The sequence below is a fragment of the Plasmodium gallinaceum genome (genome assembly GCF_900005855.1).
Source record: "Plasmodium gallinaceum strain 8A genome assembly, contig: PGAL8A_v1_65, whole genome shotgun sequence".
Classification (NCBI taxonomy): Eukaryota; Apicomplexa; class Aconoidasida; order Haemosporida; family Plasmodiidae; genus Plasmodium; species Plasmodium gallinaceum.
In genome coordinates, this window is record NW_021628225.1 from 1,582,338 (window position 1) to 1,601,298 (window position 18,961).

Consider the following 18,961-nt stretch of genomic DNA (forward strand, 5'->3'; position numbering starts at 1 on the left):
AAAAAAAAAAAAAAAAAAAAAAAAAAAAAGTAACCTTGAATAAGCTTCATTCCATTTGTTTTTTACAAAGAGAGTCCATGGTGTTAAAATAATTCCCTAAAGAAAAAAAAGTAAAAAGAACATTCTTATAATTTTTTGTATATTTGAATATTTATAATAATTTTTTTTTATAACCATATTTGAAATAGCTTCTAAAAGGAATAAATCATTTTTGTCATTTCTTAAGATCATACCAATATGATCATAATCTCCCCCTGTTAATATTCTCTGTAGTTTTCCCGAGATAACATTTGATCTTATATAAAAAGTAAAATAAAAAAGACAATATTATAATAAATTTTCATAATTTAATAACCAAATTAAAAAAAAAAAAGTATTAAATATTTTAAAAAATAAAAAATAAATAAAACATTTATTTTCATTTAAAAAAAAAAAAAAAATATATTAATGAATTAGATATATATATATATATTAAATGATATAGTAAGAAAGAAAAAAAATTTTTTGAAATTTTTTATTAACCTAAATAATATTATATCACCTGTATCTGCTATGGCTTCAAAAACTTCAACAGATATTCTATCAATTTTCCAAAAATTATTTTCTGAAAAAATAAATTTAGGCTGATTTAAAATTTTCTTGTTGTCTATTGAACTATTAAGTAAATTATACCACTCTATTATTTCCTTATCTTCTCCCTTCAAAAGAAAAATAAGAAATTTACATCCATAATTAAATCTAATATTTTTTAAAAATCTCTTTTTAAATATTATTTATATTTATTTTAATATTTTAATAAGTATATTTACTTTTAAATAAAAATTTATATATGTATTTTTTGGATTTAATATCAGAAATGATTCATCTTTATTTTTTCTTGATTCTATGCAATCTATAAAATATTATATACATATATATATGAAAAGTAGTTTAATATATAAATATTTTTCTAATACAATTAATTATAATTGTTTTAAAGGTACATATAAAGCAGTCATCCAGTCTTTTCTTCCTATTTAATCCATTTTCATACTATACAATTTAAGTTAAAAATATTCATTAAGATATAATTTATTAATAATAGTAAATATAAAAATGATATAAGTATATAAGTAAACACTATATGAAATTATAATAATTGAAATATTGTATTGTTACATTAATGTTATATAATTCATGTTAATTTTTTTTTAAGTTAATATATTTTTTTTTAAAATTATTATATTACAAATATTAATCTTTTAATATGAAAAAATCATTAGTATATTTCATATTTACATTAATATTCATATTAATTAAATCTAAATCTAAAACACCAGAAGGCCTAAAACTTTCTTTATTTTTGAAATAATATAATTTCTTATTTTTTAAAAGAAACCACCTTTTTTTATAACCACACCATGAATTAGAACACTTTTTTTCTAGATATCCTTCTTTATAATACTGAAAAAAATCATTAGTAAAAATAAACAGAATAAAATATATTTTTTTTTTTTTTTTTTTTTTTATTTAAATAATACTGGTGAAAATTTTTTATAGTTAGAACAAAAGATAAAATCGTCCGAAAAATCTAAATATTCCTATATTCAAAAAAAATGATATTAATATAGAATAAGAAAATTTCTATAAAAATTAAAAATCAGTTAAAATAACCTCTTTATGTATATCATTTTCAATATTATCTATACAATTTTCTTTTAATGATTTTTTCATCTATTGAATAGAAAATATAGTAATAACAAAAAAGAAAGCTGTATTGACACACTTTAGACAATATATGTATTTATATATATAACATATATCTTAAAAATTAGTATAAACAAATTTTTTAATATTTTATTTTTTTCTAATGTTTTGGAATTTTTTTTATTTTTATACATTATTATCTTATATATCCAAACGAAATATTTCCTTTTAATTTATTCGACTATCTTGTAATTAAATTTTTATTTTTTAAATTAAAAAATTTAACAACATGCAAAGAAATTTTTATGATAAAAATATATAAATCTTATAAGTTTTATTGTTGATAATATAATAAAGTGTATATTAATTTACATTCAAATTAATGGAAAATTAAGATTATTCTTAATCTGATAAAAAATGATTCCTTAGTAATATAAAATACAATAAATTCTCCATAATCAAAAATAAATTAAAAAAGAATCTTTCAATAAAATAATTTATTTTATTTATTTATTATTTTTTTTTTTTAATTTCATTTTTTTTAATGCAAAAATATTGCATGAATTGTAGGTGCACCTTTATAATTCTAAGCATTGAATTTTAAAAGAAATAAATAAAAAAAAATATATAATGTAAAATATATAAATTAAAACAAAAAAACTTCAAATTTGTTTATTAATAAAAAAGATTCCAAAAAAAAAAAATATATCCAATGTATTTTATAAATATATAAACATAACTAAAAATAACCTTATATTTTTAATTTAAAAATTATAATTCATAGCTTAAAATATATTAAAACAAGTTGACATATACATTAAAAAAAAAAAAAAAAATAAAATAAATCAAATGATAAAATACATCTAATCATTCTCTTCATTGTATTTTTCTAGCCAGTTCATTTGAATATTTTCTAAAACACTTTCGTTACAGCTTCCATTTAACTTTTTTTTGTTTTTATTTACAACTGTGTCTACTATCATATTTTCCAATTCTTCAAATCTCAATGTTAATGGATCTACATTTTTATATTCCTCAAAAAGTAAATCTGCTATGTCATCTGAATTTTCCCAATCTAAAGCAACATCATTTTTATTATTATTAAAAAATCTTTTAAAATTAAAATTTAATGAATTAAATGATGATGTATACAAATTATTATTACAATATTTAATGCTTCCATAACTTCTATAACTAGATGTACTAAAACTTTTGAAATTATTTAAAACTAAACATACATATTTTTTTATATTATGCGCCATTTTTATTATGTATATTAAAAATATAACACAAGAAAAAAAAAAAAAAAATATATAGTTTCTTCTCAAAAATACAAATTCAAATAAAAAGCCAATTAAGGAAAAATTATTATAAAGTAATTTTATTAAATAACAGAAATATATTTTCCAATTATTTTTTTTTTTTTTTTATTATTTGAGTGATTCGTTTAATATAATATATTATTCGTATACCTTATTTTATCAAAAAAAAATTTTTGTACTAAAATTTTGTTTTTCAATGTTTTTTATGTTCATAAATGTCTTTTTTTTTTTTTTTTTTTTCCCTTATGATTAATATTTTTAAAATTTACCTACTTGTTCTGTTATTTTCATTTTTTATATTTCGTAAAATTTAAATTGTAATAATGAATAGTTTTTTGATTAGCTATCAAGTGTGATAGATCATAACCAAATTGTATATTTATATTTTTCCCTTTTAAACTAATAAATAATATTTATATTAACGATTTTTTTGATATATATTTAAAGATATATATCTAAAATAAAATAAAATATTAAATTAAAAATATAGTAACCTTTTAAATTTTTTTAAATTATATAGCATTTCACTTTAAGGTAAAAAAAAAAAAGAAATTAAATAAAAAAAGATAAAAGATTCAGGAAAATATATTATATCTAAAATAAATACTAAAAAATATGTATTTTAAAAAGAAAAATTGAATTTTATATAATATATAAATTTTTTTTTTTATTTTGTGTACATTCTTTTTATTTAAAAAAAATCATACAAAAGAACAAGATTTTATTTTAAAACGATTAATCATTAATAATTCTCATTTTATATTAATAATAATGTATATTTATATATATATATAATCAGAAATAGTGCATTTAAGTTCTTATAATAATTTTTTTTAATAATAACTATATTTTAATAATTAAAAACATTTATTATAGAATTGAATTTATATAAAAAGAAAAAATTTATAAGCATGCACTTCTTTATTTTAAACAGAAATTCAAGAATATATAAAAAAAGTAAACTATATATTTTTAATGAATTTTTCACAATATTGATTCTATTATAAAAAATTCTATTTTATTTTATTAAATGTTTGTTCACATGAACTTTAATGAATATAATGAAAGAAAAAGTAATGATTTAAAACATTTTTTTTTTTTTTTTAACAAAAAATGGTTATTTTTAATTTATAAATATAATATTTTAATATTATAAATATTAATTTAAAATTTTTTTTTTATTACTTTTCTTTAAAAGAATACAAGGAAACTTAGTTAATTTTTTTAGTGTACTATTTTTATTTTTTTTTTTAATTTAAATATTTTATTTATATTTAATGTTTGTTTCTTTATAAATAAAATGTTTAAGTTTAATTCCAAATTATATTTCGGATTAAGAAATATAAATCACTTAATAATTAATCAAAAAATTCCTTACTTAAAGCCATATTATATTAAAAAAAACCAATTAATATGTAACAATTTTTCAACAGTAAATAAAAAAGTGACTAGTAATGCAAACGAAATTAAAAATAAAGAAGAAATACATATTGAAAATGCTCATGGTCATGAAGTGCATACAAAGGGGTTATATCATCATATAGATCATCATCATGGCAATCCACGTGATCATCTAAATGAAGATGGAACAAGGAAGTATGAATATGATTTTGATAATTATCATTGGGATGATTATTGGTCAAGTACCCCAAAACAAAATATTGTAATTGTAAATGGGCAAAAAATGATAAAAGGAGAAGAAACAAAACCATTTGAATACTTATTTAACGTTAGCCAACATAATATTCCTTTTTGGTCTAGAACAAGATTAAATGTATGGGGAAATTATAATATGGTTTTAAAAGTTGAATTTTTATTTTTTTGGATTCCAACTCTTATAATTATGAGTATAGCTGTTCCATGTTTCACTATGTTGTATATGTTAGATGAAATAGTTCACACAACAATGACAGTAAAAGTTATTGGAAGACAATGGTAAAATTTAAAAAAAAAAAGGAAAATGCATACTAATATAATAACATATTTTAATTGTGTATGTTATATATGTTTAATATATTTTATGTTTAATTTGTGATAAAATATATAAATATTTTATCATCACACGCGAAATGTGAAATTTTTATTGTTATTTATATATTCATTTTTTTCCTTTACATCTTTTATTTATACAATGTTTTTACCATGTTATTATTTTACAATTAATGTAATTTAAGTAATTTTTTTCATAAAAAATATGTTTACTATTGCATTATTTATTTATATTTGTTTTTAATGATAGAGAAAAAAAAAATAAGTTGCTGATATATTTGAAATACTTTTTACATACACATATATTTTCATTCATTTGTTTTTTATTTTATTTTATTTTATTTATTTTTTTTTTATTATTAATTTTTTATTTTTTACTCTTTATAAGGTATTGGGTTTATGAAGTAGAGTCTCCACCAGAAGAGGACGATGAATAATTAATAGATATATTTTTTCCTTTTTTCTCTTTCTTTTCTTTTTTTTTTTTTCAATGTACTATAGTACACACCACATATATAATTAAATACAGTTTAAAATTTTTATTCCAAATTTTGTTAAACAAATATACAGCATTTTAAAAGCAGTTTTATATATGTACAAATATTTACATTTATATATTTTTATTTTTTTTTTTTTTTTTTTTTTTGTCTCAACAGTTTTTTTTCATCAAAATACCATTTTACATATATATAAATTTAATATATATAAAAATTAAGAGAAATATTTTTTCATTATATAAAACAAATTATTTACTATACACAGGAAAATATTTTATTAAAATAACAAAACCGTTCAAAGTTTTTTTGCAAATTGTAAATTTGTTTCATTTGTAAAAAGTTAACTTTTTGAAAGTTTTATATCTTATATATAAAATTGATTATATTTTTTAAAATATAAAATTGTAAATTAAGTTTTTTTTATTTAAGAAATTTTAAAAAAAAACTTTCCCTTTTTTTTTTTTTTTTTTTGTGTGTATAAATCATAGATTTATTTTTTTATTATTTTAAAAAATCATGTACTAAAACTTTATTTTTAATTGCATGTACTATGTATATTAAATATATTATATATATGTTACAGCTAGCCCATGATTTAATCAGAAAAAAAAAAAAAAAGACTGTTGTCAGAAAAATTTACTGAAAATGCAAATGCACACTAAAAAATAAACAAAATAATTTGAAAATGATATAATTTTATTCGAAAAAAGCATTTTATTTTTATATCTGTTTTCATATAACATATATATGTAGGCTTACATTCATTTTTTCTTTATTTCTTACTATTTTTTTTATTTTTCTTTTTTTCTTTCTTTCTTTATTTTTTTCTTACTATTTTTTTTTATTTTTTTTTATTTTTTTCTTTTCATTTTTATTTTTTTCTTTTCATTTTTTCTTTCTTTTTCATTGTTATTTTTTTAGTTTCCAAAAATGTTCCCAATATATATACAACAGCGTATTCATAACTTTTTGTAAATGTACATTGTGTTATTTTTGTGTTAAATTACTTATAAAAAATTTACATTGTGATTTCATTTTTAAAAATTTTCAATTTTACTTTTCTTTAATTTTGTCTTTCAATGTATTTTAACACATTAACATTTTTTATGTGATAAAATAATTTTAATGTTTATAATTATATATTTCTTTTTTAAGAATAATGTTTTTTAATTAAATGTGTTTTATTTTGTACCGTAATTTCATAAAAAAAAAAAAAATAAAAATTAGAATTTTACAACAATTTGTTTTACCTTGACAATTAAGAAAATATTTAATTTTTCATTCTACTATTTTATTGTTTTTAAATATATTTTTTTATTAACATCATATATTAAACAAAATGCCAAGATTACAAGGTAAAAAAAAAAAAGATAATTACACCATATGGAAATTTTTATATTTTTATTCATTTATGAAGGAAATAAATTTTTATCTTATGCTAAATTATAATGAAATACTTATTTTTATCATTTCATAATGTTTTACATATATTCTTACACATTTTATACATATAAAATATATATATATATATATATATATATATATATATATATATATATATAAATTAAAATTCCAACATGTGAATACTTTGTTTCAGTAATGATAAATATATATATTACATTTATGTTTATTTTTTTTTGTTTTCAGTGAAAAGAGGAAGTGATCCAGGAGTTAGTACTGCTGTGTCATCTATTATGCAGCACCAAAACTTTAAACGTATGTTGATGTTTGGGTTAAGATCTTTATCTGATTTTTGTAATCCAACATCAAAAATATACAAAGAAAATGCATATGATGCTTTGGATAGAGGTGCTGTAGGATCTATAAAAAATGCAGTAGTTAATTATAAAGATGATGATGATATTCTTTTTTGCTCAAGTAAAATATTGTGTGCTATGTCTGATTATTGTTGTTCCGAAAAAGATCAAGAAGCTTTACAAAAATTAATAACAGATGGTGGTGTAGATGCCATAGTAGAAATAATTAAAAGTTCCCCCTCAGATCAAGAAACAGTAAAAAATTGCATGTCATTTATTCAAAATATGAATGAATCAAATGTTCACATTGAAGGAGGAGATTTAGGTATTGGTTTATTAAATGTTTTTACGTCCAACTCATATAATACTAAATTGGGTAAGGAAATAGCAAATGCTTTATCTGTTGCAGCTAAATCCTCTTCTGGAGCAAAGGCCTTAAACGATGAGGGTGCACATCACAAGCTAATTGATCAGTGTTTATCGTTTCAAACTTTAAATGATGATGTTGCATCGATGGTTGAAGGAGCTTTTAATACAATTAAAAATATGGCCTCAAATGGATACATAGACGCAACTATAATTGAAAAATCTGTACTAATTTTGGATAAATTTAAGTCATACCCTAGAGTTGTTTCAAAAGGAAGTGATGCTATGAAATGTGCCGTAGGTCCAGAACAATTAACAGATTGCTTAAATGTACTAAAAAAATCTGAGCAAGGGTCAAAGGAGCAAGATTCTGCATTAGAATTATTGAGTTCCCTTTCATATATTTCATCAATAACAGATAAGGTCGTACAATCTGGAGGAATACCTGTACTTATAGAATTAATTAATAGTGGTTTACAACAATATGAAAGTAATCCTGAAAAAATTTCTCGCTTAGTGGCAGGAGCATCTAGAATGCTAGGAAGAATATCAGCTAATCCTCCTCATGCTGCAATAGTAGATGAATATGGTGGTATTGCTACACTTTGTACTGCTTTGTCATATTTTCCTAATGATCCTGAATGTGCAAGTGCTATATGTAATGCTTTAACTCCATTTGTTTCTCGTTCTAATTATGTTTCCGAAATAAATAATTATACATTATTTGCCTCTCTTCTTCCTATATTATATGGATCATTGGAGTCAATTGAATTAGCAAAAGCTAGCATGGAATGTATAGCTTCTGCATCAATGATTAACGAATTTCATGAACATATGGTCAATAATCAAGCAATAGAAATTTTATCAACATGTATTCAATATCATTTAACAGAAACTGATTATCTTTTAAATTGTCTTACTGCATATTTTAGGTTATCGGACTATATAACATCAATTGAGTCAATAAATCAATATGGAGGTGTAACAGGAATTGCCGACGCCTTGTCAGCAGTAAGTAATGATAAAAAAATAGCAGAAATTGGGTTAAAATTAATAAATAAGATGTTGACTGCTTCTGATGCTTTAAATTATATGAGTAATCAGTATGTAGTTGATGCTGTATTAACTATTATGCTGGAAAATGAAAATGAAGAAGTTATAATTCAAGAAGGAACAAAAATTATGGAAAAACTAGCTACTGAAAGTGATTGCCAAAGACATATATCTAATTTGGAATCAGTTATTAATTCAGCTCAATCAAACCCTGAAAGTGCATATAAAACCTTAGCTGCTATTTCAGGGTTATCAAGAATAGAATCTTTAAGAAAAATATTAGAATCAAAAAAAGCGGATTATTCCATTTTTAATGGAATTAAAGTATGGATAGAAGCACCAAGATTTAATGATCAAACTAAATTAATTAAAGCTGGATTAAAAACCATAAAAATACTAAAATTAAATTCATCTTCTACTATACATGAGGTAATAGAATCTATAGTTGATATAATGTGCAGCGCAAATGTTAAAAGAATTATAGAATCTGAAGAACCAGATGAAAACATTTTGATAACATCTGTGGTTTGTATTAACGATTTAACAAAAGTAAGCAAAATAAGTAGTACTGAGATTGTAGAAGCGAATATAGATAGTATACTTAAACTAATGAAAAAATACTCAGAATCTCGTTTAACTCAAACGAATTTACTCTCAGCTATAAATAATATACTTCTTAGTAGTGACAGAATAGGTGCAGATGTTTTAGTTAATAAAGGATATATAAAACAAATTACCAATTATCTTCAAAAAGTGCCTATGTATGTTGATGTGCAAATAATAGGATTTACTGTTTTAGCAAATTTAATTAAAATTAATCCCGAATCAATTGAAGCTATAAGAAAAGCAAATGCTCTAAACCCTCTTCAGATAGCCTTGAGAACACATGTAAGAAACAATAAATTAAAAATGACATGTGCTCCTCTTTTGGCATTATTAATGCCTTTAGATTCATTATTCAAAGAAATTGAAGAATTATTAAAGTTATGTGATAATTCTATGAAGGAAAAAAATATTGCAAAACTTCACGAATGTTTAGTTTCCTTAAATGAACTACTGTTGACACCTGAAGCAAGTAAAATATCTTCTCGATGTAATATAGGAGAATATCTTTTTAATATTGAAAAATGGCTAAAAGCTAATCCTAATGCTGCTGATTCAATAACTAATAAAGATTATGACATTATAGGTAGAAGTTTATACGATGCTACTATATCAGAGATAGGTCATGCATGTATCAATATATCACAAACAAGAATTGGACTAGTTCATCTTACTAAAAATAAAATGGCCTCTGCATTAATAGAAGCATATGATCTATTACAACTCCCTGGAAATGATTACACAGAAGAAGCTGTTTCTAATATATTAGAATCATTAAGTTTACTACTGAAGCATGATATAATAAATGCTGATACTGCTTTTAATTCTGGATTGGTTAAAAAGTTGTGCGTAGGAATAAATTATTTCGCAGAATCTGATGTTGTCATAAAAAGTACTTGTGGATGTTTAGCCTGCATGTGCACAAATGGAAAGAGAGTGAATCAATTAATTAGTCACCCAGAATATGAAGAACTTATTTCTTTAATTGTAAAATTAATAGGTAACTTAGAAAAAAATAAACATTCTAGAGCAAACGCTATAAAAGCTTTATATGAATTATTAAAAACTCAAAAAGAAGAAATTATAGTACATTTATCTAATAAAACTCATGTTATTGATAATTTATTTAAAATTATGGAAGAATATCAAGATTATCTTCCTATTGTTCAAGAAAGTTCAAAATGTTTGGCAATTATAGCAGATTATGTTACTCTAGAAGAAAAGATGAAAATAGATAAACATTCTGCAATAAAAATACTTATAGAAAGTTTAAATAAAAATAAGAATGATGAAGAAACAGCATTAGAAATATTGAGAGTTCTAGTTAAATTGTGTAATGCCAATGACAAAATGCAATTAAAGGAATTAGGTGCTATTGATGTAGTTTCTGATGTTACTATGATCCATAACGATAACGAAGAAATTTCAAAATTGGGAGGTGTATTGTTTTCATATATGGGAGCTGATGAGCAAGTGAAAAAATTAATGAAATTAATACTAAATGTTAAAAGAGATGATCCTGACTCAGTACAGAAAATAGATAACCTGACTGGTAAATTGGAAATGTTTTTAAGAGCTCCTTTAGAAAACCCTCAAGATGCTTTACAATATACTGAAGCTACATTGCAAGTATTAAATGAATATTTAGCGTCTGAAGTAGATAATGTTTCATTACAAGCTAATATAGCATTAGTTACTAAAAGACTAGTAGATCGTGTAAAGTATGATTATGAAGATCAGTTAGGTTCATGGGTTGTAGCTTCAGCTGGAACTTTGAATCAATATATGGATATGATTTCCAATAAAATTGGATTATCAAATGCTAAATTTGTATCTCCAGTATATAGCGTTTTAGCTGGATGTGTTTTGAATCCATACACGAAACAACTAGTATTGGATAAATTGCCACAACTATTAGGTAATACATATGAAACATTGGAACAACATAAAAATAAACCAGAAGTTGTGCAAGGAATATTCGAATTTTTAGAGCAAATAGCAAAGGATGAAGAAGGTGCTAAACTACTGTACAAGCAATGGAATGGTTCTATGGGAAATCTTATAGACCAGGTTCTGGTAATCATGAATTCAAATAGAGCAAGTGATTCTGTTTGTATACCTGGTATGAAATTATTAGGATCTATTTCAGAAACAGCAAATATATCTGGATATGCAAATGATATGAATGTTGAACGTATAATACAAAATTGTGAGTTATTATTAAATTCAGGTTCAAATAAAGACAGAACATTAGAATTTATTAATTTGATTGATAAAATGGTCTTGGCTAATTTATTAGATGAAAAAGTAGCCACTGATGTATTAAAAAAAATTGGTGATTTAGTGACTGAGGAAAGTTTGTCTAGATATCCAGAGCAGGATAGAATAGAAATTATGAAAGCGTATGCTGCATTGATAAGAGATTGCGCTGCTACTGGGATATTTATGCATATTTTACCAGTAGAAAAAGTTAATGCAGTAAAAAATTTAGGAAAATTAATAGAATATGCACAAAACCCAGAAGTAACTGCAGCTGCTATGGAAGCATTAGGTATAATAGCATCTTACGATGCATCTATGGCTTCAAAAATTTTAAGTTCTGCATTGCCAATTGTAATAGAAAGCAGTAAAGATAATATATTAAATTATACAGAAACAGCAGAGGCATTTTTACAAGCATTGGAAAATTTGTTATTAAATGAAGGAATAGGACGTCAACTTGCTAATAATAAAGAATTGTATAAAATATTAGAGGAATTAGAAAATATGCTTGAAAAGAGAAGAGGTGAATTAGGTGATGATTATGTTAATAATATGAAAACTAGAATTAATAATATTCGTGGTGCAATAAATGATGATAAGCCTAAAGAAAAAACTTGTAAAGATGTATATGATTTATTATCAGAATATACAACAAACGGGACACCTATTAATGTTTTACAAGATCCTTCCTTAGAGGAAGAAATGAATTTTGTGTTGGATCGATTAAAGATATATAATAAGGATAATTTAATACACACAACGGAAGCAGGAAGTGATCATTCTTATGGTAATATGGCCATAGAATTATTTTGTGCTGATGGAGATAATGTTTCTGAGCTAGCAAAAAAAGGATTTCACACCACTGCTTTTCATGTATTGGCAAAACAAAGTAATGAAAATATAAAACATTATTCATGTCGTGCTTTATGTGCTTTCACTAAGAATATAAAAGGCATGGAAGTAGTAAAAGAAATAAAAGATTATCCTAATATCGTCAGTAAATCTGTAGGTGACTTAAGCAAGGAAAAGACATTAGATAAAGAAAATAAAGAAGAGTTTCTTAAAAATCGTGTTTTGCTGATAGACAGAACAGCTTACAATAGAAACGTATATGATAAGACAAATGCTGTTCATAATTTAATAGAAATATGGAATGACTATGATAATGGCCATTATACTGTTTTACTCTTACGACATGTTTTCCGTTCCATGAGAAAAATTGTATCAGATGCACATGTTCAGACGTTGTTAAAAGCGGGTGTTTTAACTCGCTTAATTAATATTATAAATAATATAGAAACAGATAAAATTATATATCCAGATGTTTTATTTTTAATTGGTAGTTTATCTGTAGTAAGAGAAATAAAGACTCAAATTGGAGAATTAAAAGGAATAGATGCATGTGTGAACTTATTAACGAGATCGTTAAATGTAGAAAAAATGGAACCAACGATAACAAACTGTTGTTTAGCGTTAGCAAACATGTGTATTGATCACAAAGCAAACTGTTCTATTTTTAGTAATTTAAAAGGACCAGACTTGAATGTTAGAGTTTTGAAAGAATATAGAGATAACTTTGATGTAACCAATGGTGCATCTGTCTTGCTTTGTAATGTTTTGTTTAAAAATGAAGAAATGAAGAAGTATTATGGTGGTAATGGTTCTCCCGCAGAGTTAGTACAATGTTTAAAAAGTTATGATGGTAGTGATGATAAAAATGCAGTGAGATGCATTGAAAGTTTATTTAAGGCTATTTCCAATCTGTCTTTATACACTTCAAATGTTCAATATTTCTTAGATGCAAAAATTGAAGTTTCTTATGAATCCTGGTTGAATAAATTAAATGAATCGTTTCCTGATGCTCAATTAGAGACAGGTTTACGAACGTTATCCAATTTAGTTATGGAAAATGAAGAAAGAAATATGAAAAATTTTGGAGTTACATTAATACCTGTATTAAATGTATTAAAGCAAAATAGAGAAGATACAAAAGTAATATTTTTGTTACTAGATATTTTATGCTCCCTATGTAGACTAAATGAAAATGCTAAAATGTTTGCTGATAATGGAGGAATAGAAACAACGATTAATGTTATACAATCATATGATTACGATATTAATCTGTTAGCCTTAGCAATTCATTTATTAAGTAATCAATGCAAAATTGAATCAAGTTTACCTTTGCTAGTAAAAGCAAATGCATTTGGAATTTTAATAAGCTGCATGGAAGCCGATATTGAAGAATTTGAAATGACTGAATTAGTTGTTGCTTCATTAAGGTGTGTTAGGCGTTTAATTCAATCAGAAGAATTGGCTTACGAGTTTTGTAACGCTGGTGGTGTTTCATCAGTGGCAAATGTCATTTGTAAATCAGTTAATCAGTCAATTGTAATGTTAGAAGTATTGCGTGTTTTATTATGTGTATTATATTATACACAAAATGTGGAAGGAGTAGTAAATGAATATCCTGAAGAAGAAGAAGAATTGCACAATGCAAGATTAGGAGGCTGGTATAATATTAGTATGGACAAAGAAATGATTGATACAATAATACAATCTGTATTAACTTGTGCAAATGAAGAACAGCACCAAAAACAGCTAAGACTACAAAAGGTATCTCTTGGTTTATTGGCCTATTTTGCATATCATCGATTAGGGATTATTTCAATGACAGCATCAGGTTTTGACGTCATGGCAAAGGATATTTTAAATAATTTTGCAGGAGATACAATAATAATGCAACTATTGGCTATATGTATAGATAATATTGCCATGTATTCAGGAGAAGTGTATGATACAACTATTACTAGAGATATTATAAAAGGATTTAAGAGTGGATTATCAAAAATGAGCAATAAGAAAGAGGATAAGCAAATATACCAGAAGGTTCAGCTAACATTAAATGCAATGAATTCAACAGAAGATCCACTAGATGCATTTAAAGACACATTGTTAATTTTTGATTTTAGTTTGTCAGAATTTGACATAGATCCTTATGTAAATGGAGTCCACGATTTACCATCTAATATAAAAGATACATTAAGAAAAGGAGGTTCTTGCAAAATATTTTATAACAGTGATCAAAGACAAACATTTAAATGGAAAGCTAGCCAAGATTTAAGTACTTTTGAATGGACTGTTGGAGATAACTTGGAAAATATATTTAAAGTATCCATTGTTCGTATAAAAAATATATCTAAAGGATTGTCTCATCCAACATTAAAAGCATGTAATAAAAGAGAACCTAGAAAAGTGACTGCAAAAGTAACTTTATGTATTTTTGGTCCACCAACTGAAGAGTTCCCAAATGGATTGGAAATGCCAATTAAAACAAAAACACAAAAAGAAAGAGATGCTTTTGTTGATTTAATTGTGTTATGGCGTGATGCAGCCAGCTATAATTATTAAATTATTTTAAAAAAAAAATTATTGCATTCTGTGCATACAAAAAAAAAAAAAAAAAAAAAAATATAATTTTATTCTTTAAATCGTAATATTGTATATATTTGTTTTTCTTTAGTGTCTTTTTTTATTTTTTTAATCCTTCTTACTTATTCTTGAACATTTAAAAAAAAAAAAAAAAATAGTAATGTAAAACTGTATTTTTTTCTTTATACATATATAAAAATTTATATAGGAACGTAAATTATAAAAACTGTTCTTTCAAAAAAAAAATTGAAATTCTATTAATAAGTTATTTGTATTTCAAAAATGGAAAGAAAAAAGTTAAAATAATTTTAAAAATATATATTTTTTATATAAAACATCAATCATAATATATATAAATATGAAAATAATTTTAAAGCTAAGATTCATATGAAGTTGCTTAAATTTCATTTTATAAATTCAAAACTTTTTTATATTTCTAGTGTTTTATAGCATAGCATTTTAATTATAATAGAGAATTATATATATGCTACAAATGCTACTGAATTGTATTATTTATTTTATCATATTTCTTTATTTTTTATACAATCACTAGTTTATTTATATTATATATATATATATATATATATATGTATTTATTATTTTTGATTTTTTTTTTTTTTATTAATGAAAACCATTTTTTTCATTCACGTAAGTTTATTTTATTATATTCTATTTTCAATTAATAATGTAATAAAAAAAAGTTAAAATATTTTTAAAGCCTAAAATATTATAAATAAAAAAAAAAAAAATTTAATATAATTTGATTCATATATACATATGTTTAAATGATAATTAAAAAGATATTTTTAATAAATATATATATTTGATCTATGATTAAAAAAAAAGATGTAAAAAATATATACCTTAATCTTTATTATCCATATCATCATCCATTTTTGGAGCTAAGAAAAATTTAACGAAACCAATTTTTAAAGTATCAGCGTCTGGTGATGTATCTTTTATTTCATATTTAAATTCAATTGGTCTACTATCACTTAATCCTAAAGTAACAACATCTGATAAAATGCTAGATTTTGAAAATAAATTTAAATATTTGATAGCAAATGACTGTTTAATTTTTTTTTTTGATTTTATATTAACTCCTATGTCATCTTCGCTTGTTGAGTCCCTTGGTTTTAATGCAACTTCTGCATCACCTACTAATCCTTTTGTTGTAAATTTAATACTATTTGAATCTATTTCAATAAAGACAGTATCTGAAAATTCAGATAAATTTCTAAAAATATTGGTTAATTCTTTACTACTTAATTCTACTTCTGCATCAAAACCTTCTTCACAGTCAGGTATATTTAATGAATCTAATTCAATTGACATTAATTTTAGAGAAAAATTAGTAACTTTATCTTCTTTATTGTTTTCAAATACAAAATTAAGATTGTCTTCATCATCTTTACTAGATATAACAACGGATTCGTTAGCAGCACACAATTTAAAAACTTTATTTAATGATGCAATATTTACACCTAAAACTCTTTCACGGTCACATCTATAATGTGAAAAACCAGAATCTAATAAGTGTAAACTAACTAGAGATACATGGTTTCCATCTAATGCTTGTAATTTTAATCCGGTTTCATCAGCATCAACATTTGCATCATTCACTAAATCTTTGATACATTCAAATAATTTTTTTAAAATAGATGCATTATTAAGTTTAGCTTCTAACATCTTTCTATTTTTGTAATATTTGAATTTTTTCTTTTATGAACTTTATATTTTTTTTATTATATAGTTTATATTCTTCTTTTTTTTTTTTTTTTTTTCTTTTTTTTATTTTTTTTTTTTTTAATATTTTAATATTAATATTTAAAATTTTTTTTTATTACTCTCTTTTTTTTTTTTTGTTTATGTTTTAATAAATATCTATTTTAGTTACTTTTAGAAATGTATATTCATTTATTCTAATTATTTCTGTTATATACTTATAAAATGTATAATTATTGTACGTATTAATGTAAATATTTATTTATTCATATATATTTCCTATTTTACTTAAAAAATTATAAAATAAAAATTGGGTGTTAACTTATAAAAAAAAAGTGTAATGAATTTTTTTTTTAATTTATTTATTTAGGAAATTTAAAAGGTGAAATTCAACAAATTTAATTTTTTTTTTTTTTTCTTTTATCATGTAAAAAATATTTTATATATTATATATAGAACTATAATAATTTGAAGAGATTCTGAAGTCAAATTTATTTTATCTATTATTAATTTTATTTAAAAAAAAAAAAAAAAAAAAGATAACATTTTTGACCTTTATAAATTTTTTTTTTTTATATTATTTTATTACAAAATAGATACTTTTATACAAAGATTTTATATTGTAAAATAATTAAATATATATTGACTATAAAATATTAATTATAACAGTTTATTTTTAATATATATTTTTTTGAGCATAAAAATAATTTTTATTAAATAGTGTTTATATCTTTGTATATTTATTTTTAATAAACTATTTATCTAATTTTTTTTTTTTTTTTTTTTTTTCATTATAACTTTTTTATAATTACCTAATATTTTAAATAAGCACTTGTGAACGATATAAAATAATTTTATTTAATGTTTCTTTGTCTTTTCAAATAAACCTTTTTTTTTTTTTTGATAAAAATTAAATTTTAAATATTTTTAAAATATTTATATTTATTTTTGGTGTTATTTTTAGAATACATTATATGTAAAAATTAATATTTTTAATTTATGTGTTTTTATTTTTTCTTAAGTAAATGTAATAACTAATCTATAAAAAGATGAAAAAACAATATGTATTTTTTATTTTGTGCTTTTTTATAAAAATATACGAAAATATACAAAAATAAAATTCGAGAATATAATGTAGAGAACATATTAAGACAAAAAAAAATAAAAATATATATATATACATATATATATATATATATATATATATATAATAAATGGAAACAACTTGAAAATAATAGCATGTGCAATTTCATCTAAGAATTTTTAAACGAAAATTATTATTTAAAATTATTTTCTAAATAAATTTAGTTTTTTACATTAAGCTATTTTGCGCAATGAAGCGTAATATCTCTTCTGCAAAAGAATATTTTTGAAAAATTTAAATTGTAAGGCAAATATACATTTAAAAAGAATTCTCAAAAATTTACCTATTAATCTTTTTTTATAAAATATATTTAAAATTTTATAATCTTTTTTCCTAATAAAATTCTAATTTTTATAATACACATGAAATATTAAATGAATGTAAATATCTTTTTTTATACTACCTTTGGAAATTTAATTTTTAATTAATTGGTATTTCCATCCTTTTTTTCTAACTTAATTTTTTTTATGTTATTAAAATTTTAATTTATTGAATTTTATTTTATGAATCATTAAAATATAAGTATTTACTTTATTTTTATATTACAAATGAAATTTATGAGGTTTTAAATTAATAAAAAGTACTATATTTCTTCTACCTTATAATATTTTTCTAAAATAGATATAGAGGTTTTTGAGCATAACATTAAAGGAAATTTTTATTCATTTAAAATTTATCAAATGTTATAAATAAATAGTAAATATAATTCTTTCATTTATTATTTATTATTTCATTTTAATTATTTCTTATACTTGATCGTCTTTTTTATTAATGTAAGTATTTAATGAACTTTTTTTTTGATTCATTATCTATTTTTTATTGTTATAATATTTTTATTTTGTTGGCTTTTTATAATAATTAAAAAATGAAATTATTCACGGTTATCTAAGTATACTTCTCAAAGTTGTAAATTCTCTAGGTTTTTATTTAATTTTATTTAAAATATAAATAATAAAATGGATAAAAAAGTGCTTAATAGTTTCTTTTTAAAAGATATTTTTTTTTTTTCAAAATGAGACTATTTTTTTTACCTACTGTGTAATGTCTCCCTTTTTTAACTTTTTTAATTTTTACAGAACAAATTAATTTATATATATTTTTTTTTTTTTTTTTTTTTTTTTTTTTTAA

The 18,961-nt window shown here is 21.6% G+C and overlaps 5 protein-coding genes across 5 annotated transcripts in view; 2 read left to right on the forward strand and 3 right to left on the reverse strand.

The window, feature by feature from the left end:
* Positions 1-1,713, reverse strand: part of PGAL8A_00167900 (conserved Plasmodium protein, unknown function) — a gene marked incomplete at both ends in the record, with an annotated part of 3,737 nt that extends 2,024 nt beyond the window's left edge. The window contains 8 exons of the mRNA XM_028669996.1: positions 35-96; positions 175-295; positions 523-698; positions 810-892; positions 984-1,032; positions 1,279-1,443; positions 1,521-1,580; positions 1,654-1,713. Of these exons, the coding sequence (XP_028526792.1) occupies positions 35-96; positions 175-295; positions 523-698; positions 810-892; positions 984-1,032; positions 1,279-1,443; positions 1,521-1,580; positions 1,654-1,713 (776 nt within the window). The remainder of the gene's footprint in view (positions 1-34; positions 97-174; positions 296-522; positions 699-809; positions 893-983; positions 1,033-1,278; positions 1,444-1,520; positions 1,581-1,653) is intronic.
* An 836-nt stretch (positions 1,714-2,549) lies between these two features.
* Positions 2,550-2,948, reverse strand: PGAL8A_00168000 (iron-sulfur assembly protein, putative; the record flags this gene model as incomplete). Its single annotated transcript, XM_028669997.1, has 1 exon — positions 2,550-2,948. One exon carries the CDS (start codon positions 2,946-2,948, stop codon positions 2,550-2,552), a length of 399 nt encoding a protein of 132 aa, XP_028526793.1.
* Positions 2,949-4,308: 1,360 nt separating this feature from the next.
* On the forward strand, positions 4,309-5,434 carry PGAL8A_00168100 (cytochrome c oxidase subunit 2, putative; the record flags this gene model as incomplete). The annotated part of the gene is made up of 2 exons (XM_028669998.1): positions 4,309-4,943; positions 5,386-5,434. The coding sequence occupies 2 exons, from the start codon at positions 4,309-4,311 to the stop codon at positions 5,432-5,434; spliced, it is 684 nt and encodes a 227-aa protein (XP_028526794.1).
* A 1,399-nt stretch (positions 5,435-6,833) lies between these two features.
* PGAL8A_00168200 (conserved Plasmodium protein, unknown function) lies at positions 6,834-14,943 on the forward strand (the record flags this gene model as incomplete). The annotated part of the gene is made up of 2 exons (XM_028669999.1): positions 6,834-6,849; positions 7,142-14,943. 2 exons carry the CDS (start codon positions 6,834-6,836, stop codon positions 14,941-14,943), a joined length of 7,818 nt encoding a protein of 2,605 aa, XP_028526795.1.
* An 885-nt stretch (positions 14,944-15,828) lies between these two features.
* Positions 15,829-16,653, reverse strand: PCNA (proliferating cell nuclear antigen, putative; the record flags this gene model as incomplete). Its single annotated transcript, XM_028670001.1, has 1 exon — positions 15,829-16,653. One exon carries the CDS (start codon positions 16,651-16,653, stop codon positions 15,829-15,831), a length of 825 nt encoding a protein of 274 aa, XP_028526796.1.
* Between the last annotated feature and the right edge of the window lie 2,308 nt (positions 16,654-18,961).